The sequence below is a fragment of the Acanthaster planci genome, linkage group LG08, assembly GCF_054643075.1.
Source record: "Acanthaster planci isolate LZ-2023a linkage group LG08, COTS_SCS, whole genome shotgun sequence".
NCBI lineage: Eukaryota > Metazoa > Echinodermata > Asteroidea > Valvatida > Acanthasteridae > Acanthaster > Acanthaster planci.
Window position 1 is genome coordinate 21,898,542 of NC_141784.1, and position 24,033 is coordinate 21,922,574.

At 37.7% G+C, this 24,033-nt stretch overlaps 1 protein-coding gene across 7 annotated transcripts in view; it reads left to right on the forward strand.

Annotated features, from left to right (window-relative positions):
- The window catches only part of LOC110976831 (poly(rC)-binding protein 3-like), a 73,736-nt gene that overhangs the window by 45,148 nt on the left and 4,555 nt on the right, over nucleotides 1-24,033 (forward strand). For 6 of the 7 annotated variants that reach the window (XM_022230443.2, XM_022230487.2, XM_022230496.2 and 3 more), the window contains 12 exons: nucleotides 2,425-2,448; nucleotides 6,958-6,990; nucleotides 7,602-7,718; nucleotides 9,057-9,194; nucleotides 11,025-11,153; nucleotides 12,703-12,777; nucleotides 13,106-13,159; nucleotides 13,712-13,787; nucleotides 14,240-14,334; nucleotides 14,963-15,012; nucleotides 15,264-15,383; nucleotides 17,972-23,860. In XM_022230443.2, coding sequence (XP_022086135.1) covers nucleotides 2,425-2,448; nucleotides 6,958-6,990; nucleotides 7,602-7,718; nucleotides 9,057-9,194; nucleotides 11,025-11,153; nucleotides 12,703-12,777; nucleotides 13,106-13,159; nucleotides 13,712-13,787; nucleotides 14,240-14,334; nucleotides 14,963-15,012; nucleotides 15,264-15,383; nucleotides 17,972-18,251 — 1,191 coding nt within the window. In that variant the 3' untranslated portion in view covers nucleotides 18,252-23,860. Of the gene's footprint in view, nucleotides 1-2,424; nucleotides 2,449-6,957; nucleotides 6,991-7,601; nucleotides 7,719-9,056; nucleotides 9,195-11,024; nucleotides 11,154-12,702; nucleotides 12,778-13,105; nucleotides 13,160-13,711; nucleotides 13,788-14,239; nucleotides 14,335-14,962; nucleotides 15,013-15,263; nucleotides 15,384-17,971; nucleotides 23,861-24,033 lie in introns of those variants that run through there. The other variant, XM_022230504.2, reaches the window with a different exon arrangement.

Below are 24,033 nucleotides of genomic sequence, written 5' to 3' on the forward strand. Positions count from 1 at the left end.
TATTATTGCTTGTGATAATAATTCCCCAAACCAGGAAAGTTTTTTTTCTACAGCTTACACTTACTGAAACAAAACTTGGACATACATGTGTAACATTTGATGAGAACAAGGAGAACATCAACTGATTCACCAGGATACCCCACCAAAAAAGACATTTTGGCAGTAAATGTGTTTGAAATATTTGCAAGAAACATTCTGTACTGTATGAAATTGCTATTGCACATAGTATTTGTCTTTGTGCCAGTGGTGAAACGGCATCTTTTTGTTTATTGTTCACAACTCCGTACAGCAGATTTTGTAAGAACTTTCGGCTGCAGACCCAGACACATATTCATTCCAGTGTGGTTGCCCTTTTCATCACGTTGACCAACAGCTGTGATAGCTCTCAGTGAAATACACTTGGGAAATCGGTACTCCAAGATGTCATATTCTGAGCAAGGTTGTTTTTAAGTAAAGGTGTGCTTGAGGGGTAAGGTCTTTGTTTGGACATCTTTAGAGAGACAGGGAGCCAGTCATTTTTATTGCATATTGAGGATAAGCTGTCCTATTTGGAGAATGTGTTGACCTATTTATTGGACATACATGTACATGTACATATGTACTTGAATTTGGTGAGAAAAATCATGCATCATGGCTGCATGTAGGTTTCTATTATTGTTATAGATAAACTAAAAAACTTCCCGGGTTTCTAAACTGCTTATTAATACTAGGAAGGAAAGCATATCCACCGAGGGAGTTACAGTAGTCAGACATTTTACATGTATGCAGTACATGCTCAGTGTTCTTTTTATGTCATATACCGGATATTTACACTTGTTAACCACTGTTACAATCATTTGAAAGAAAAAATGCTTTTTTTCCCGGCACATCAAACTCATATTTACATGTTCACTGTACATGTATACTATGGAATGCTTTCTGGTACCGAGGTCTTCCCAGAACAAAGCAGTTAGCAGCAGTTTCAACTTTCTTATCTGAAAAAATAGATACAAACCAAACATTTTCTTCAGTGTTTTGTGGATATCCCCATTTCCAGCTCACAACTGCTGCCAGAAATCATCTCAGGATGTCTTGCAAAGATGACAGACAACCTCTTGACTTCTGAAGGAGCACATGTACCTTGCAAGGAACAAGCTTTCACAATTTGTAGCTTTATGCAACATTGCATTGTGGACTGTCTGGAATTCAGACGTGATGGTTTGGACAAATGGAAGTATCCATGCACATGACACATGTGGATACATGTACATGATAATGTTACACTGCCCCTTGTACATTTATTAATCTGGCATTTGCGTAATGCTGAAGACATTGTAAGGATATACATGTACATGTATGGTAGGGTGCAGTAACACAAATGATAACACGTGTAGACACACAGACATGTGCACATACATGCACCAGTAGGCCTCTGCATTTTGTTACATTGTTTTCTGACTTCACATACTGTTTTTAAACTTCAAGCAAACCTGAATCATTGATCCTCATTGGTCGATTAATGACAGTAAACCATGCTGTACATACATGTATATATACCTGTGTACCCGCATACATGTGTAATCTTTATTGCGCAATATTGTTGATGAATTGTGTGTCCACTAAAGTGCATACACAAAATAATCAGAGCTGTTTAATCCACAGCGAATTTGAGATTGTCATGTGTGCATGCAATGTGGATTGTCAAATGCATTTCGATACGCATTCCTTGTGTTTCCCAGCTCGATTTTCGTGTCTCCTGTGTTTAGGATGGCGTGTTCGACATGCATTCCATCTTTACTTGGTGTGAACTTTGTTCATCAATTTGTGATTTACAAATTGATGAACAATAAATTTGTTAGCCAACTTTCATTTGTGGAACACAGACTAATGCTAGGAGTGTGCATCCCACATACACCTCAGCCTGTGGCCTTATGATACAATGTATGTGGAACACAGACTAATGCTAGGAGTGTGCATCCCACATACACCTCAGCCTGTGGCCTTATGATACAATGTATGTGGAACACAGACACCCTACATTATTATGTGTTCTACCCATGTATGTGAGATACAAGTAACTAATAACGTGCACAACATAACCCGAATATGTAGAATTTGTATTCAAGATTTATCCTCACCCCTAAGGTACACGTATGCAAAAAACCTGCTTGAATCTTCCTCAGTTGTCAACGCGGGATAGTCACCCAGTATAATAACACATTCTTCGTAACAGACTGACATCTGGAAGAAATTGTCCCAACAGATGTTCTGGTACAAAATTACACCCCATCCTAAGGTACATGTATATGCACAGTGTTTATTGTTGCCCCTAGGTACTGTCTCCTGTCTGCTGGTGGTTCATGCAAACATCTCACTCCGAACTTGCAGGAAATTAATCTCATCCTTTTTCTTCCTCTTTTTTCTTTTCCTTTTCAAATACTACAGGAAGTTGGCAGTATCATTGGGAAGGTGAGTACGTTGCGTTATCTCTTGAAGTGTGATGTCATCCCTATCTCCATTTCCATCATGCTTGGGCCTTGTCTTTTTCCGTTCTGAAGATGGAAAGTATTTTTCATGGGTACAGTGTACTTTAAGTTTCAAAATGATGATCTTTCCATGGGGGTGACAAGTATACGTGTACCAATATTAAATACTAACACAGAAATCTCATTTACACTCCTGTCTACATTTTCAGTTCATGTAGAAACTTTTGATGTGTTGGCCTTAACAAGTTTCTAAAACTGAATTATTGGTCATGTGGAACAAGCAGTAGAACAAGCAGACATTGGATGGAGAAAATGGCAATTTAGATTCAGGAAAAATTATTAATGTGTTAACAAATGTACACATGTATAAAGCTGTTAAACTGTAGTGTGTTCCCATTGTCTTCCAAAAATCAAAGTATTTTTTATGTGCACAGTGTATGCTTTTAAAATATCTGAAAGTCGTAAATATGCATTTTTTAATATAATATTAGACGCCGTTCATTAACTGTAATAGTCCCAAATCCTCCAATTTCAATAGGATTTTACATAAACCCAGGGGGTTATAGGGTTAAGCATTGTACTGATTTCTATCCATTAAACAAAATTCCAAAATCTATATTTAATAAATACATGTGAGTTATACTAATTGTCTTATTTTTTTTAATTGAGGTTAGAGAAATCTCAAGGGTAATACATGTACATGTATGTACATGTGAACATTGCTTGTTTGTCACAGGGAATAGTCATAATATGGTGATAAATGCATTCAATGGCAGTATGAAGCAGAAATCACTTGAAATTAATGATAGTTTGAAGTGATAGTGTCTGGTGGAGCAAATTTATACAGTACGGCTACTGGTGATTGGGACTTGTAGTTGAAGGCCTACTTCTGCAATTTTTGAACAGTTTGATTTAGATGCAATATTCAAGTGCATTTATACAGCTCTCAGCTCGGAATGTAACAAATCTCTGCCCAGTCTGGAAACTGTTCTAGGTAAGCTCCAATTTGCAATGCCCAATTGCATCAGACTTGATTCTGTGGCCACAGAGGAGGATATTTGCGTTGAAAACAAACTCCCCTTCAGTCCGCAAGCTGGTCAATTTATAACCGTCCAGCTTCCCCCCCCCCCGAAGGAGTGCATCTTGAGATTGCTCTCGGTCTTCTCAGTAGGAGATGATCCATTTTCATCCAGAGGGGTGGGGGTACTCTAGTAGCAGTGTTATCAGAGATGCACCTGTTTTGGGGGGTCTGCAATGGGGTTGATTGGTCGTTGCGGCTCACCATAGGTGATACAGGGATGGGGTTTCAGATTTCAATCAGTTTCGTGAGTAGAGGTAGGTGTATTTTTTTTTTAATCGTGTTGTGAGTGTTTGTGTTAGATCCATCTCGCCGTGGGACTCATGTCTCATTGCCATTCAGATCATTGTCCCTGACCATAACATAAAGTGTTGCCCTTTAGAGAAAAAATATCAAGTGGATGTAGTGAGATGATGAAACTGGTGTCAAAAATACATTTTAAATTGAAAACAAAAGTGACTGATTTACCTTAGAAAGATGTTTTACCTTTTTGTGTATCTGCACATGTACCATGAAATGACAGATGCCTATTGTTTACTAAGTCTCATGGCTGTCGCAGACTTACTGTGACTTTCTTGAAGGGTTAAAATCTTATCAAAGGACCAGAGTGCTTGTGTGTGTATGGTTCCTTTACTGAGCAAGGTGCTTTCCCACACAAAATAAAGTATCTTTGCTGGCAGGTATGGGATGCTGCTTTTTGGCTTAGGCAAATACTTCTACTTAGGTACCGTGTGTGCAGGGGACTAAGGTGCTTGTACCCCTACACGTAGGTAAGGTAATTTCCCAGGCATGCTTCATCCACTGGGCACCCACTAGGGCAGGGAACTAGAGTGCTTGTACCCCAAGGTAAGGTACTTTCCCAGGCATGCTTCCATCCACTGGGCACCCACTTGGGCAGGGAACTAGAGTGCTTGTACCCCAAGGTAAGGTACTTTCCCAGGCATGCTTCCATCCACTGGGCACCCACTAGGGCAGGGAACTAGAGTGCTTGTACCCCAAGGTAAGGTACTTTCACAGGCATTGTTCTATCAACTGGGCACCCATTAGGGCAGGGAACTAGAGTGCTTGTACCTCAAGGTAAGATACTTTCCCAGGCATGCTTCTATCAACTGGGCACCCATTAGGGCAGGGAACTAGGGTGCTTGTACCCCAAGGTAAGGTACTTCGCCAGGCATGCTTCTATCCACTGGGCACCCTTTAGGGCAGGGAACTAGGGTGCTTGTACCCAAAGGTAAGGTACTTCGCCAGGCATGCTTCTATCCACTGGGCACCCTTTAGGGCAGGGAACTAGGGTGCTTGTACCCCAAGGTAAGGTACTTTCACAGACTTAGTTGTCAAATTGGAATGCAATTCACTGACTGGTACTTTGGTGCTATACATGTACATTACACATTGTAGTTGACTATTACATGTAAATGGATGTGTACTGTGTTTTATCAGGTTATGTTTTTTGGTCATGAGACCCCTTATGAGCTTACTCATACAATACAGGTATATGAAGAATTGTAGATTAACCCTTGCTCAATCCTCCAAAACCACTTGAAAGATTTTGGAGGATTGAGGAAGGTTAGGGTTAAGTGTTCTGACCTACATGTACTGGTAATTTGTTAGGTTTAACCATCAATTTCAGAAATTTTGTATTCCACATACATATACGTTTGTGTGTACATGTACAGGCATGGATAGCGGTACGTGTTTGTACTTTGCAGTTGGGGTTCCTCACATTTCTTTATCAAATGATGTGACCATGAACTTCAGCTTATTATGATCTGGCATTCTCTGCTAGATGGAAGAAGCAGTGTTGTGCACTAATTAAAAAGATTACTTATTTAAAAGAAGGATTACTGTAATGGACACATGGCAGTCAGCATCAAACATTAATGCACATTGGCAGGCTGGAGATGGATTGACTCAAGATGTTGCATGCCTTGCCAGAATGTGTGTAGTCTTTTTCCTATAAAGACAATGTTTCTGATTATCTGTAGAACAGAAAACTGTATAATGCTGAGCCTGCAGCTGCAGCCCTGGCTGATAATTTGAGGGGGAGATTATGGACATGTGAAGGGATGTGCTTCAAGTACTGCACATGTATTCATGAACATGGACTGGTACATTGTACATGTATGTACATGTACATGTACATGTATGCAGTTATACAGGTACATGTATGAGTACATGTGCATCGTTGCTTCGAGGAAACAAACTAGCGATATACTGGAGACTATATGTAACTGTGTTGGTATCACCCTGCTTTGATGTACATGTATGTACATGTACATCAGTGCTTATTACGTGTACATGTGAGTTGCACATGAAGTCACTTTTCAAAAGTGATGCATTCTAGTGAGTGAAGATATACAGTGAAGGGCAAGAAATGACTGGGAAAGTCCTGAATAATCACCGTTGATGAGATACATGTACACTCTTGAAATGCACCTTGATTGTACACAATAGGAAGTCGTGTTAGGTACCTGTATAATACATTGTACATACATGTACAAATATGGAAGGGTTTCTCATGTCTACTGAACTGTGTACCTTCATGTACAGCTAAACATTTACATCGACTGGCCTCATCAATCATCAATTCCATTGAATGGTATTTTACATAATTAGACCAAGGCAACTGATGACACTGTTGATCAACTTGTTTCAAAGGTTGCCTATAAAATACTCAGTGAGAACTCTCCTGTATCTACCTGCTCTCAGTCGCTTAGCATCAAAAGGACACTATTATACAGTATTTACTGGCTGAAGTACAAAAGATATTTGATCCATGTTATAATTGACAGCTGTGGTGGCTGGATATTCAGTACTAGGATAGAGTGCTACTCTAGAGATTTACGTAGACACCCAATCATGTCATTTTTTTCCAATTTTGTGTGGCATAGAGCAATATAGAAAACAGGCACCATCAAGTGCCTCGTTATGGAGGCATTCTGTCTTCAGGAAATCAAGGATGCCAGATGAGATGTGGAATTAGGTGTTTAGATTACAATTTGTTCTTCTGAGAGGAGACAGTATTTAATTTGGATATGACTCCTATCCACTCAGATATCCCAAGAAGAATATAAAAAGACATCCTCAAAAATATCTGAAAGCAACACTCACCTGTTTCCTAGTGCCCATAGAATTAATTTCGAGGAAGATTCTGTATTACTGTGGACATGTAGTCAATGGAATAAGCTTTGTACATGTACAGAGTATATGTTGATCTGTTTATAAACATTACATGTACACAAATGAGATAATTGTAGTTGTCTGAAGTTACATGTACATATAACAAGATGTTTGCCATGTATTCTTATTGAATTACACATTCGAGAACTTGCATGCACAATTTCATTATATACAATTCACTGCATTTGTTTTTTAAAGCCCATTTGTTAGTTTGTTGTTTTTGTTGTATTTCAGAATGGTGAGACTGTCAAAAAATTCAGAGCAGAGGTAAGTAAAGCTTGAAAGAAATCAAAAGTTGTGATTTTGCTGTCAGGATAATTTGACTGAGACAGAATTTCAGCTTTGCTTGGCAATAGTTTAAAGCTTGTGATGAATTTAGAAATTAAAAGATTAAATTCATGAAAATCCACATCAACTATTGTCAGATATATTGAAAGTACTGGTAAGGTATTGCACACACTATTTTTATCAAGATGTACATGATCCTTGCACATTAGTGAAGAGACTATGGTGGTATTTATTACATAAACAACTCTCGAAGGAATGATTTCCAAGTGCTGTGTAATGGAGTGTATAAATAGCTAGAGTAAGCAAATGTGTGTGCATTCATGTGCTACAGTGGACGGAACAATGGTTAAAGGGATTATTGATGAGACTAGTTGAGTTGATTGTTTAGAAAGTATTTGTGGTCATAGATATTGAGATTTTCCTGATATATTTTTATTTCTTAGTATATTTGCCTTTTATTACTGACTGGCAATATTAATTTTCCTTCACTGAGTGGCTATGCAAGGAACACATGTTTATTTCCATTTTTACTTTATGTGGAAGTTTGGTACATGTTTGCTGATTTTTGATTTTATTTTATCCACTTACAGAGTAAAGCGAGAATCAACATCTCAGACAGTTCATGTCAAGAGAGAATTGTTACCATCACTGGCTCTCCTGAATCAATAAATATGGCATTCTCCCTCATCACAAATAAGTTTGAGTTGGTAAGGCATACCTAAGATACTAACAAAACACCGTAGAGCTTGGGGGTGCTATTTGCTTGTCATTATGTGGCTAATTTTTAATTTGTGGATGTGGTTGGCCTGGTTCTTTCAAAATTAGTCTGACCTTCTGTTACAAGTTGCTGAGTTTGATGAGTTTTTGCTTTGTTCATGAATTTATGAAGTATGTTTATCGACTAGCTTCTGAGATTTGAATTTGGGAACTTACATAAAACTAGTACTGCTAACTAGTACGATTTAGCCCCATTTCCTATGGAAACATCTTAGAAATACGATCATATTTTTTTCCCCCTGTAAAATATGGGTTTGGGCCATTTTGACACGATTGAGAAAACAAATTGTAATGTATTTCAACAGTTGCAAGTGTACATTATGCTAGAAAATAGCTGTGAATGTACATGTAAATTTTACACTACGCATTTGTATACGTGCGTACAACATGGTTGTACAGAGGTCGTGCGTAAACAGCATCCGGCAACCATCCAATCATTATGTTGTGATTGGCTGCACACAAAATATCACTATGGATGTAGGTATTAGTGGGACTCTTTAAAGCTGCTTGTGCCTAAATATCCAATATTTCATGTAGTACACATTTCATGGCCACCGTAAACTTGCAGCTTGAAATAAGGTCCGATTGGGATGCAATCTTTGTCAAGACCGATCCTCAAGTTAAAAATCTGCAGAAACGAACAAGACATTCTATGGCTGACCAGCCGGCAGGCAACAAAATTCAAAAAGCCTAGACATGCAATGTGGATTTCAAATTTTGAAAATGTGGTCAAATCAGATAGGAATAGGGCCATTTCACTCTTTAGCCTTGATAATGGATTTCTCATGTGATTGTTTTTATGCGTGAAGAAGTGTTGCCCCAATCTGGTCCGAGTTACTCGGACTAGATCCAATCCAGACAAGTGGTTAATGAAAAGTATGACTTGTGAATTTTATAAATAAAATGATCCGAGAGGTTGGTAAGTCTGAAAGATGGTTCCCATTAGTGCCATCAGTGATTCAAACCATATACATATGTAGACAATGAAGATCAAATAATCAACTTAGATGTACGTGTATGTGTTGAAGGTATAGCCTTCTCTTTAAATAGTGCATTTAAATTTCAGGACCCAAATTACATGCACATGTACCTAGCCAGGGACCTACTTAGACTACTTAATCAGATCTTCTGGGGCTTACTTTGTTGGCCAAGCTGCTTTGGAAAGAGGATTTAATAGAGTTCACTAAGAAGACAGCTGATTGGCCTCATTAATTTGCATATTTCTAATATTAGAGCAAGAGCGTAACCTGGATTTTATTTCATGGCAGGATTTGTCGAGCAATCCAAATAACAACAGTCCAGGAGGAGCACCTAAACCACCAGTGACACTTCGGTTAATTGTACCTGCTAGCCAATGTGGATCACTCATTGGGAAAGCCGGCTCCAAAATCAAAGATATTAGAGAGGTATGATCATAGAAGGAAACAGAGGGACAAGTGTCTTTTGGATCAGTTGGCATAGTGTTTCTTTCCTCGCCTTCCACCTGTGAGGGCCTGAGTTCAAATCCGGCTTGGTCACCATGTGGATTGGGTTTTCAGTCCCCACCTGAGTCTGTGGCTTTTCCACATAAAACATTTATCTGAGTTTTCCTCCCACCTCTGAAACGGAAGATTTCTTCATTGTCTTCGTAATCATCCTGTAATGAATGAATGGTTTAACTTCATTTACATGTTCTAGTAAATGTACCTATGGTATAGTAGGTATCCAATTTTCATACACAATCTATCCCTCATTTTTCATATGATTCCGTATGAAATGGTGTATTTTGAAATTTCACTGATGACTTTCTGATGAATTGATTTTCTTGATTTTAACAGGATGTGTTTTGATAGTTTAATTGATGCTCATCTAACTAAAATATAATGTACCTCAAGTTTAATGTACATGTACATATACCGGTACTGGTAGCTACATGTATCCTCCAATTACTGTATTGTGTAACACCAGAGGGGGTTTACATTTGAAAGTGAATGTAATTCTTACAGAAGGGAAACATTCAGAGTGGTACAGTTTCTGAAATCCCAGGGAATCCAAAAAGAGAGAATAGCTTTCTGTTTACTTTCCAGGTATTGAAACCAAAGCTGTGCAAGGAAAGATGACAACATTCCACCTCAGAATATTTCTGTAGTTGATTTTTTCTCTCTTGGTCTGAAGTACCGTATTCTATTGATCCAACAGCTGGTGGAACTGTTCAGTACACTAATTGAGTTTTGTACAGGGACTTGTCATTGGTTAATAGCATAAGGGGGGAGGTGGCAGCAGCTGGCATTAGGCAAACAACCCCTTGAGATAAAGCTCAGTAGAGAGACCTCAACACTTGACTGGAAATTACACTCAAATTGCGATCAAATGATAAATGGTTACCATTTGGTGTACCACTGAGAGAACTCAGATTGAAAGTGTTTCATTTTCAGTTTTGTTATTTATTTTTGAAACGAAATTTATACATGAACGTTGCAGAGTTAGAGTCAAACACTTCAGGGATGAAACAAAACATTTAGTCAAAGTAGGGATCCACCACATCACAGATTATTTTTTGAACTTTTACTGTAAAGAGTTGACAGAAAGTAAATTTCAACACTAGACAGGAATGCTGTCATTCAGTATCAAAAGAGAAAGAATAAGAAGCATATTTTGGCAAATTATGGAACAGATGGCTTAAATGGGACGTATAAATAAATGACAAAAGCAGACATCTGGATGACATGGTGTTGAAAAACACAGTACATGTAAATATGGGAACTAAGTTTGAGATGTGAAAAATTGGATATGGTACAGATACTGTATGTCTTCAGACAAGGTGAAGGTGAAGTTGAATCATTTTTTAGTAGTTGCTTTGATAAAAGCCCTCAATTCCAGACACAGTGCGAATCTTGTTATCAGTAATTTATTGAGCAAAGTTAAGCCACATCCTCAAGGAAGACATTTATTCTACTGAGACCAAGGAAGATATTTTATGTCAGTAAATTCAAGCTATCAGATTTGAATAATTGGGCTTTTAAAACTTCCCTGAACAAGAGGTGAAAGTTTGAAGAAGTTAGTAGGCAGAGGCAGATATTAGTTTAACCTTGGGAGGTTTATTACTTGAAGTCATGCATAGTTTGGAAGAATCATGAGAAAGTAGTGCAAGTGATTTACACCTTAAAAACCAAACCAGTAGTTGAGAGTTAGAGACATGCATTTATCAATGATGGTGCAAATTGAATTTTTTATTTCTCAAATCTTGTCTTTTACAGTCCACGGGGGCGTCAATACAAGTTGCCAGTGAGATGCTACCAAGTTCAACAGAAAGAGCTGTAACAATCTCAGGGACACCGGAAGCAATAACTAAGGCTGTTCATCATGTCTGCCGTGTTATGCTGGAGGTAGATTGCATCAGAAGGGTCATTTGGAGTGGATGGCGCATCCTATAATTTGTGTGTTAAGACCTTGACCCTCACCCTCATTCTGCTGTTGCCCAGCTGAACCCATTAACACCCAACAGTTACATCATGTGTGGCATGCAGAGCACTACATTGTGCTATTGCCCAGCTGAACCAATGACATCCAACAGTTATAATGTGTGTGGCATGCTGAGCCCCTCATTGTGCTATTGCCCAGCTGAACCAATGACATCCAACAGTTATAATGTGTGTGGCATGCTGAGCCCCTCATTGTGCTATTGCCCAGCTGAACCAATGACATCCAACAGTTATAATGTGTGTGGCATGCTGAGCCCCTCATTGTGCTATTGCCCAGCTGAACCAATGACATCCAACAGTTATAACATTTGTAGCATGCAGAGCCCTACATACAAGAACAAAAACACTATGTTGGATCCTGGTTTGGTTCAGCATGGTTTAGAGTTAAGCTAACAATACATGTTCGTTTTTCTTCTCGTGAATCTAATCTCCATGTCATTAGAGAAAGTTTCCCCATGCGAACCCATGCCTTAAATAATATTTCCACTTTGCTGAACTTTGGTTTTTATTTTGGAATATTGAATCTATATAGTTCTGTAAGCCTTGTCGAGCATAAACGTTTCAGTTATTGAACGTACTTTTTGCCGAGTAGATATGCTTATGACACAAAACCCAAAGGTATATGTCCTTCTAAGGTTCTTAGAAATGAGAAAATGAAATCATGCACAAAACATCATCTTGGGATCAACTTAGCCAAATACATGTAGACCAGCTGTTTTTTGTGGCTACTTTTCCTGGCTTCATTAGATGCCATTTGATACGGTAGTATACTGTGACTGAAATATTCTCACTTGTGGCCATCTTTAAAGTAAAGCCGCAATGAAGTTTTCTTAGACACGATTTTTCTGCAACTTTGTATTCATCTTGGATATATTTAAAACTCTTTTATATTCCCATTTGGTAAAAATTTTAATACTTAAAATGATCTATGCTTTCCTGGACAACTGAGGGCGCTGTTGCTTTGGTGTCATTCAGGGAAGATATACATGTAGTTCAGTGTATAGGTTTATTAAGTGAAACTGTGAACCCAAGATTTACTTACTGAAAACATTCTCAAGAAAGGGATTGATGCTTGCTTATTGCTATGTGCAGTAAATAACACTGAAGTGTCCAAGAAGGAAAAAGTCTGTCCCACAAAATCTACAAAAAAATAGGACAATATTCTGCATTATAAACCAGTGTTTCATGGAGGCTTTCTTCCTGGGATGACCTCACAGTTTGCTCATACATAAGGAAATAATCATTAGTACAAAACCCAAAAGATAGTAAAATACTCTTTAATGTAGTGAAACAAAAGTTAAAATCAGGAGATACAAAGGTGCATTTTGAAGGTTTGTATACAAACAAATTGATTGCAGCTACCCTCTTAAGTTCTTCCATTCCTACCTATGCATGCAAATCAGGGCGATTGATATACAGTGATTGTATATCGATTTATGTCTTCTTTCTGTAGTCACCACCCAAAGGAGCAACAATTCCCTATAGACCCAAGCAAACATCAACTCCTATCATCTTTGCAGGGGGTCAGGTAAAGTGGTTAAATATTGTTTCTCTTTGCCTGCATGTAATTGATACCTTTAAAGGCAAGTTGTTGCATGTTTATAAGTGTGTAAAGTTCTGTCATACAATTTTACTTCAAGTCTGATTGCGTTTGCTTGATTTCATTTGTTTTTCTAACTTCAGTTTTTATATCATTTGAAAAAAATGAAGCCAATTACCCCAACATGATTTTTTATGAAAGACGTTTACATTGTTTAAGCACGGTTTGGCTCTTTCTTAGAAATACTTGCAGCTGTCAACAGGATATTGCTGTAATCAACAGAAATGGAAGAAAATTGCCATTGTTTTTTATGCAGGCCTATGCAGTGCATGGGAACTATGCTGTACCACAGCCCGATGTAGGTAACCAGGTGAGAACCAAGAATCTTTTTTAATGGCTCGACTGACTAACTTTTTTTTGAAATTTTCAAAGATAATGTTCTCCAGGCATATATCCCGAAGAAGAGTTTTCTGAAATGGTATGATGCTTCAAATTTGATATACCCTATGTTTTACTTGATTCACCAGAGAAAGACCCTCCTTTCTGCTTCACTGTTGTCCTATTTGCACCTAATAACTTTACCCTCTAGCAGCACAAGAAGTTACCATCTTCATCCATCTGACCCTTCCTGGCCACCCTAGCACACTGAAAATTGAAATCGGGAAAGATACTTCTTTTAACAGTAACTAAAGAAAGTTTGTCATTTTGCCTTTGGGCAGTTTGGGCATGTTGGAAGACTAACTTTCTCAAAAAAGGGCGTCAGTCAATCTTGATCATAAGACCTAACTCTGTGGTAGTTTCCTTACGTAAAGAACCTATAGAGGAAACCTTCCCATTACCCTTGCACACAATACCAGAGGGAAGAATCCATCCGGACCTGACCTGTGACCTTTGAACCCCATTTGTTTGTGGTTTGTTTCAGTTATCCAAGCTACAATATGCCATGCAACACACAACCACCCCCTTCACCATCCCAGGGCAGTCCCATTTTCCTGCAGGTATGTCAAACTCTCTCAGTCTCTCTCTTTCTTGCCATCCTCTTTCTGTTGACATGACGACCCTCATCCCTTGTAAGAATGTCCTCTCCACTGTGCATTTCATTAGTAATATTGCTCTGCTGTCTTCGTGTATTTTATGTATGTGTCTTTTATTGTGTCACAGTTCTAACCTTTCTTCCTTGTTTGTTACTTTTTTTTCTGTCATGGTGCCACTTTAATTGAAACTTTGTATCACAGTTTCTTCTATGAATTACTCTTTATAAGAGGCAGTCTTTTTAATTTGAAGTATTAATTGGGTAGTATACATCACATTTAAGAGTTTTTTCTTTCCTTTGTTAAATCACATTTTTTTAAAATTGTGAATGCAATAAGCCAAGTAGGACTTGTTGGCAACATTTCTTCCTTTTGAGCACCCTCAGTGTCGACAAGTTTCTTTCTTTTCTCTACTGTAGGTGCAATTCAGCAGTACAGTGCAGCTGCAGCTAACAGCGTTCCCGTTGCAGCAACAAATAACCAACAGACTCATGAGATAACGATACCTAACAGTGTAAGTAAAGCTACTCTCTACTTTCTATCTTCTCAGAGACTTTGGTCTGGGTTTTTCAAGGTAGAGTGTTATCGAAGAGGCAGAGAGCTTTTATTGTCTGAACTTGAGCTGAGAAAGAAATGAAAATATGAGTGGCCTTTATTAGTCAAAAAGTTTGTGTTTTTGCACAGACAACCTGCTTATGTTTGGATGGTTATTCATAAGACATCCGTCTGTTGCTTGAAATAAATATTCATTTAACTGTTCCTTATTTAGTCTTGCGTTGAAATGTTATACTTACACAGTTCTTTTAGTTCAAGTGAGACTTACAAAACATGAAGCCAACTCTGATAAAAGTGAAGTTTGCTTTGGACTTTCCTGCAGGTCACAAGTAATCCATGTGTAAATGCACAGAAGAATAACTACTATGGAGTGTTAAGCACTGCACTCGTGTTAACTTTCACGGTTTTAGTTCATGCATAACTAAAGATGTGACTAATAAGTAATAAGTTTATATTGCCAGTTGATTTTGTGACCATCTGAAGTCATATTTAAGTCATTTGTTTTATTCATTATCAATTTCTCATTAAAAGGAATGTCGTCTTCCATGCTTCTCCTAACTACAGCTAGTTCTTCCATTAATTTACAGGTCATTGGCTGTGTCATTGGAAGACAGGGTAGCAAGATCCAAGAAATAAGGTAAGGCCATTCTTCTGTCTTCAATCTATGATCAGTCAATGGCAAAGTTTCATATCCACATCTTCCTGGAAGAACATGGATTGAAATCACATTTTGGGGTTCTTTCTTAATTCTGTTTGGAGTGGAGACTACACTGAATTAAAATTTATGCTTATCCTTGTCGTGTTGTGCTCAGTGAGAGATTTGATAAGTTGGAGACAGTTTCATAAGTCTCTTCTCAGCATATAGTCTACCTGTACTTATTTTGACAGACAACTATCGGGAGCAAACATTAAAATCAACGATGTTAAGGAAGGAAGTCCAGACAGAGTGGTAACCATTACTGGGCAGTCCGAGAGTATTGCTTTTGCACAGTATCTCATCAATTTCAGGTAAGTCCCCAAATGTCATACTATTTTTATGTATGTTTCACACTCTAACAGATCATCTGGCTAACCCCTTCGCGCCAGGAAGAATTCCAGCCTTGCTTGGCCACGAAGGCTACCTGCCAAACCGCAAATTCTCGGTTTGTGACCCTGTGTGCTCTGCACGCTTTGAATTACACGGTGAAAAGGCTGATTGTTCAGTGGCATGCGGCTCTACTCACGCTTCCACATTCCCGTTGCCTCTTTTCAAAGTGGGGACTATTGTGAAGCTGGTGATTATGATGCAAATTTGGTCTTTTCATTTCTGGGCTACACACAAAGACCAATTACCATATATACAAGAGCCAGGGTCTGCCTTCTTTCACCGTGTTTGCTCAAGCGTGGGCCGAGAATAATTGCTGAAAAGCGGGCTGAGGATCTCAATTTTTACGGCGTGTCTAGCCGTGTCCCGGCGCAAAGGGGTTAAGCACCACAATATTTGGAAGTGATTTATCAGTTTGAAATTGTTATCAAAAGTAAGAAGCACTGAGTTTCAGCACCAAGTGCTTGTCAAATTTTCCACTTATTTGGCTTAAAGTCAGGCAGTCATTTTCCTTGGCCCAAACTGTTAATTGCCATGACAAGTGACCGGGAAATGTATGAATTAAGTAGCGTGTCCTCATTGTAATGGTGTCTTTTGGTAACTCATTGCCCAAAGTTTTACCACGGCTTGGTATGTATTGATAGCAGAGAATAAAGTGAAATATTTAACCCCAAATGACTAGAAGAGGGAATGTCCAGTGGTTTCAAATTGAGGTAAGATGCAGGCTTTCTGATGGAGAAAGTTAAGGTATACATCGAAGTTTCGGAATACGTCATGTTTTTGATTTTGAAGTAGTGAATAGCTTAAAAATTTGTTTTGCAATTAAGATTGTAGTTTGTGGAGTTAATGCATTGTGCAGTGTTTGTCTAAGGTGAGTATTTTAAGGGCCTCATTAAGACACAAAGTTGCAAGTGTTACTTTGTAAAGCCATTCTTCAATTCATACGTAGATTCTAAGAAGAACAACTGACCTTCATTTTTATATCAAACAGCTTAACTTGTTCACCGTCACTTAATGCATTTGTTTACTTGGAATTTTTCACAAATAGAATTTAGCCGTTCATGTATAGTTTTTGGCAAAATTTCATCCATCATCCATTTGTATCAAATAGATCAGTTTTTATTTCCTTTATGTGTTAAGTAGTTTCAGTCTGCTCATGGTGTACTTTCACATACACATGTCTGATTCTTTGTTGTAAGTAAAGGTAAAATCTAATGTTTTGGTATAAATAGGGATATTTATAGGGAGACAGTCAAGATTACTGTCCAGGAACTTTTTGTATTTGATGCATCATTATTTTGCATGTGCATTACTTTTTAAAAATTTGTTCGCTTGTGACTTTTACTGGTACAGAGTTGAAAGCCCTGCAGATGTTGAGAGACATAAAACAGGCAATAAAAACAAGTTTAAAACATTTATGAAAAACACTTGTATGAGTACATGTAGCTTGATCCAATGGATGATTAATTAGTCCAAATTCCTTGGAAATTTTTAAAACACCTTATATTTCTTGGGTGATGTAGCAATTAACAAACTTTGGTGAAGGAGCTTCCTGAGTGATTTCCAGAATGTCTGTGGAATTCTGTGCCTGTCAGATTGAAGGACAGTATAAAAATTGAATGAACAAATGACATTGTTACGATTAAACTAAACTGAAACAGTCTGAGCAATAATCTCAAACATTCATTTTGTTTCAGAGAACATTTTTAGCACCAACATACAGTGTTCAAGTGTTTATAAACATTTTTCTCATTTGAAAATTTGGAACAAGTGGAAGAGTTACATGAACATATAGGGTTGTGAATTAAAGTGACAGTACTGGGAATTTACCCTTGAGTGACACAACATCAGCAATGTTGGTCCATTTTTCATGTCTAGTGCTACAGCAATCAGTATCCTTTTCTGCGACATAACTTTCTCTGACTCATTGAATGAAGATAACAGTTAAGATCAGAGATTCACAGACATATGGAAATCCAGCTTGATGGTTTGGCACCTCTATCAGATATCTTGAGGGATCCCTCTTTTGCATTTTATTCCACAGACTCCTTTACAACTCATGTTTCTTGCATGAGCATCCTTCACTTGAGTTCTTGCCATGTTCCCCTTCTCTATTTGTACCTTCCATCCCAAAAATGACTTCACTTCCAGACCATCCTTTTTTCGGCATGATTAAAAATGGAAATTTATACCCACTGTCTACGCATAATGAGCATGATGCTTTACACAAAGAGTTGTATATCAAAGAAATTGCTTCTTTAATGTTTGATCTCCTATACTTTTGTTAATCCACACATCCCATGATTTGAGTTTGGCAGTCCTTCATATAGCACCTCATTATTGTGACCCATTTCTGAAGTCCTGAGTCCTGATCAGTGTTTATTCCCCCTTTTCTGACCTCATCATACCGTCCTTATCAACCAACATATCCCGTCTTCTAATCCTTTCCCTTCTACCACCTACCCGTCCCTCTAACCTTCCGTCATTTTCCTTCCCTTTTTTCTCCATACAGCCTTGAGACGGCCAAAAGCCAGACCTCTGTGACTGTTGACCCGTCTGTGACCTCGATGACCTCATTCACCACCTCTTCATCACCCACCACCCTGACCCCGAATACCGCACCCTCGCCGACAATCTCCCAAGACATGTCTCCTCTATCAAACATACTGATGAAACCTGTTCCGTTACTCAGTTTGGATGCTCTACAGCAGGCCAGCAATGCTTACACAACCAAAATCCGCACTGCCACTGTTGCCGCCGTCGCTGGAGCTAAGAAATTCTCCCCATACTAACTCCACACTGCACGTTTTTTTGTTATTGTTTTTCGCTGGTTCACGCTATTTTTTCTTTGTTTTGTTTTAATGAAGGGATCATCATCAACTTTGGCACTTTATTTTATTTGAATAACTATGAAAACAAGCCTTTGTTAAGCTTGCATTTTCTTTAGTTTTTCATTTTTGACGACATTGATGTTTCACATTGCACTTCCATGTCGAGCATTGGTCCGAGTGTCTTGAATTAAGTTGGGGGCGTGGGGGTTACTTTGACAATTCGTTTCATCATCTTAGAATATTGTTTTGGCTGGTATAGGAAACATGGTGTGTTACAGACGGATGTGTTGTACATGACACAAAGGCGAAGTTCATCTGGGCATTTAACATTGCATTCATATCAAAAGGAGCAGTGAGTCAGTAACAGACTTACACTTTGACTGGAAATAAGTACACCACTGCACATCTTTGCACTCTGATATAGTGTGGATGAACAGAAGTTTTGTCACTAGGGTGCCATGGAGCCTTCTGTTTGTCAGTTACTTTGAAGTGTCTTGCTAGTAAAGAAAAATCCAAACTTTCGTAATGATTTTTTTTTTGGAGGGGAAGGGAAGGAGCTGCCTTACATAAAACAACTTTTTAAAGAACTGCTATTAAAATTAAATTTGTCTTTATATACTGGGACGGTGCATCAGTATGATTAAATGTTTTTTCATTGGACTTTGGTTGAGATAGAACTTATTACATTGTGACTAGATGATGATGACCTAATAGTGAGGTTACTGATGTCACCAAGGTAGGTTTGTGAGATTCAATTTCATAGGAACTCTAAGATTTAATTTGCTGAAGTGAAATTCATCTTAAAAAAGGAAATCTTGTTCTTGACACTCATTTGAATCATAAATGCAGAGTTTATCTTGTTAGAACACAATCAGAAAATCAGTTTCTCAGTTTTGATTTTGCTTCATTGCTGTGTGAATGGTTGTAAGTGGATGCAGTACATGTTGCTTTGAGGATTCATGTAAAACTTTGAAGCTTTGAAAGTGAAAATGTGATGTTGACCAAATCAAGTCTTCCACTTGGTTCTTCTTAGCAAAATAAAATCAACATTTAGGCTAACAAATGCATTGAGAAAATGCTGTTTGTGACAATGTTATAAAAAGTTCTACTGACTGTCCTAATACACGTTGAATGATGTTTTTTCTGTAGTGGTTGAGGGACAAGTTTTAGCATATTTGAAAATTCAGGAAGAAGTTGAGTGTTGTGTCTTGGTTTAGTCTGTCTTTGGTGAGACTCCTGACAGTTGCTTGCTTTAAGTAAAATATTAATACAGCTTATGTGTAATATTTAACCGTATGAAATGGTCTTGTCACTTGGCATGAACCAGGTGAGAATTTAGATGGTAGACTTTCTGTCTTAGAAAGGTAGGAAATCAAGGAAAAGCAACTTTTGTTTCATAGATAGGTTTTTCTAACTAGGCTGAGCTTTTGGCATGTGGAATACCACAGTCTAGCTATGGATATTGTTTTGAAAGTTGCTAGTATTAATTTAGATTTGAGATTAATCTCAGTCTTTGTAGTATACTAAAATTACAATAGCAACACTAAAATCAGACTGAAAATGATTTTCTGATTGTTGACTTTGTTCAGTCATTTGTAAGGGGACTATAACCTATTTTTGAATGCATGTTTGCAAAGTGAAAAAGAGAGTGAACCAGCGAAATCACATTAGTTTCCACTTGCTGACATCCTCATTACATCGCTTACATATATTTGCCATGATCCTGCAGATGTCTCTTTGCAGCATGTTATGTAGTGTGTGGATGTGTACAGTCTGTGACAGAAGCATGGCTGCTGTATTATACCACGCAGATTCATCATGTAGAAATAGTTGTAATTTATTTCCACCCTTTTCCCCTTGAGTTTTTGGGTTTATTTTGGCATCTTGGTATTCATATTTTAGTATTCTAATCCATAGTTAATCTTCCAGTGTATCAAAGAGGCTCCAAATGAGATGTAATTTGGCTCGATATCGTGTTCAGGTTAACTTTTGAATAGCACTTAAAAGATGAGACCGTGTCGTAGAAGGGTTTAATTTCCTCCGTCCATAATGTCAAAGGTCACAGACATTCTTCACAAATGTTGAAACACACCAAATTAATAATTTACTCCAGACTTGCGTATTAAGACTCATGTGTGCTTACTAGGGGTGTGTGCCAAGTATTGTTGAAGTTTGTATTGGAAATGTAGTATGGTACATGTAAATTTTGGGGCATGACTGTAGAAACAAAGGTATCTTCCACTTTTTTGACATAATTATGTATAAATTCAGCAGAAGTAAGGCTGTAAAAAGAAACGATTTGGTGCGATAATATCCATAAAACATAACGGATATATAGCCTACTTAGCATGTAATGAATGATTTGTAGTTGGTTGTCATTTTGAATCCAGTTGTGTTTAAGTTGCATGAATGTTAGCAGTAGAGTTACACCGTAACAGCATTGGTTTGATTTGATACCGTGCTATCTGTCTTTACAAGTAGGCTTACTGAAAAGGCTTCTGCCTTTGCATGCATGGTCGTTTTCATCCTTATTTTGACAAGTGATTGCAGTTTTTGTCTGTGCCTCGTATTCATTTATATCAATATTTGTTTTAGAGGTCATTAGTTTTGGAAGACTTCTGCCCATAGTTTTACATGTTATCTAGTAATATACAGCATTGGGTTATATTGCCCGTTTTTGTTAGCTTCACGAAGTTAGATGGAAATGGGAAGATAGCATGCACTGATTAACATTTTGATTGGTTTCATCGGCAACATCATTGAGTGGCAATATTCATTTGAAGATTGCTTAATCACAGCGAGACTAACGACAGTGTGTATAAGACACAGTTCACTGCGATGTAACCGTAAATAGGAATTTGGTTCGACTGCCTGGGTGTAAATTTGTTTGTTTTTTTTAATTTCGAGGAGTTAACTTCGCAGTGTTTTGAAATACACGAATGACAGCTTCTCTTTGGGAAATGATATGCTTAATTAAAAAAAAAAACTCCATAGTTGTTGTGTATCAGGTGGTTTTTAATTCAACATGTAGTTCATGCATCTGGACACGCGTTGATTTTGTGTAGAGAGAATGTTATGAACATTTTCAATAAGAATAGCTTAGTAATTCAGGAAAGTGACTTGACATGTCACATGGTAACAGCATTTCCATTGATCCACTTCCAAAATTGGCATTTCAATAGTTTTACCATGAATAGATTGGCAGAGCTAATTTATATTTCTGTATCATAACTCGCTGTTTGATGTGTTGTGTTTCTTGTGCCATTGTCTGTGAGGTTATATGTTTCAGTTATCTTCCTAAATTCTTTCGCCTAAAGATAAGGCGTTGCCACTAACAAAAATAATTTTAAAATAAAGTAAAAGGTAACTTGTAATATTTTTATTATCATTTCACGGTGAGAAATCAACAAATTTTCAGACCCCTTGTATTAGAAAATGTATTTAACATTTTAAGAAATCTGAGAGATGTTACTTTTGTCAATTATTCTTCCGTTTTCATTCACTTCCATATCACTTTATAGTTGGGTGGCTATCTGGGCCAAATACAATTTCAGCTTAGCGAGTGTTTTGAGTGCGCTTGAATTGTATGTAATTATGGCAATCAACTCGGTCTAGCACGAAGAGGTTCACAGATTTATTTTGCGTACAGTGATTGTGTACAAGTTATGCAGGGTGAACCAATTTCGTGTTTAATTTATTGGTGTCGGGTAGTGAGTAAAAGACAGGGACATTTTGATTGCCAGAGATTGTTTCAGGTGAAAAGGAATCTGTAATTTAAATATATTGAAATATTGCTTCGCTAACGCTGTTTTTCGATAACTGGATAAACTCTGCGGGACACTGTTTTGTATAGCCCAGTGACAAGCATGTACAGGAGTGATTCGTACAAAGAAATGTGGGAGTTGATTCTACTACAGCAATCTGCGACACTTGTTGGCATCGTCAACTTGTTCTGTCTTTGAACAAGTTGCGCGCCTACCTCAAAATAACTAGTGTATTGATCCGTACATCTGAAATGTGGTAGTAGACAACCCTAAAATGCGACTCTTCTGAGACCAGTGAAATTTGTACTTCGGCCTTAGAACAGACAATAATCGAATCTTGCAGCTTTACCTAGTCACATTAGGCCTATCCTTTATATACGTGCAGTTACCACAGCTTGGCATCTAACGGAGGCGTACTTGTAAGAACATGTGGAGCATTTTATTTGGCAATTTTGTTCAAACGGACATTGTATGTAAATTATGTTGGGCCAGTTCAAAGCTACTTAAACACGTAAAGTGCTGTAAATCAACAGTAGTGAACATTAAGATTCTTCAGATAAGCTTTTTTGGTTGTGTAATTTAAGCATCGCTACAAGTCATGTATATAGCTGTGTATTCATTGGTCCAAATTCACAGATGTTGATTCCATTGTACTTAGCCTCGTAAGTGTTGGTGTTTATTTGTGTCGCTGATCATCGTTTTGGTTCTTATTAAATTCATGTTGAATTATATTGCTTACCCTTAATAACATAATGGAAGTAACAATGAAATGCATCTTGCTGATATTGGACGATAGAGGACTTTCCTACCGGTGTCCAGTCCGTCTGCAGCCTACGAAACCCCAGCTTTGATTTTCTAGGTTTGCTATTTTAACAAATGATATTTATTCTTCCTTGTGTAGCACTTATTAACCATTTTTAGCACAATTATGTGTATCATATTAGCTTAAAATTAATGTAACTTATGTAACATCTGTGACAGTATTACATAAAACCAAGTAACATTTGTAAATGTCATATTGGTCTAGTGATGTAGTGAATCTAGCGCCAAGTGGATGACATCATGGATGTGCTTCATCACGTGGTTATGTGTAACGTCTTCCAGAATGGTATTCCGGGGGGGGAGCTTGGAGGGATTGGGTGTCGGGATACCCAATCAGTAAATAATCACCCGAAGGGTTGTTTGCATCTCATCAAGATACGTGAAGAGACCAGTATGTACGTTGTAGTTTCAATTATTTCTGTTGACCTGGTCATGTTTTAACATGGGTCCTTGCTCTATGATTTTAAGTACACTCAAAGTCTAGCACAGTATAGTCAAATCTGTATAAGTTACACATTTTCATCTGACCATGTAGACATATCCTGTCCAAAGTCGAAAGCAATTTTTTCTTGTGTACTCAGTCGTTCGTTCTAGTGACGGGGATATTTTAGCACATACCAAGTATTAATTTCTGTACAACGAACATAAAATGCAATAAACACATTTGTTTAAACAACAATTAGTTTTAGTTCAGTAAAGGAAACGACTTTGGCTTACACATTAGGAATTGGTAACTGACTTAACAATTTCTGTATTTACTGACTCGTGTTTTTATTTTCCCTTGACTCGATATAAAAATAACCATCGTAGTGCAGGCGATATCTTGGGATGCTTTAAACTAGCATATTTATAGTGCAGTTAGGTTCACACTTTACAGTTAAACTTACTGGTAAACTGGACAATCTTAGTCTAGATTAAGCTCGTTTTAAAAAGCATGCTTTACTGTGTACATCGATGTGTGAATAAAAGAGCTGCACACAACAATGCAAAGGATTCAGGGTCTCAATCTGTGAGCTCCGTTAGTTGCATAAATAGTTGATACTTAATAAAATGCTGTTAATTGATTGCAAAATATTGTGGCTGCTTAGAATGGCGAATAGAGAAAGTGGTAAAAACTTACCTTTAACTTCCCAGTTTACGTTTCCGTGCCCTGTTTC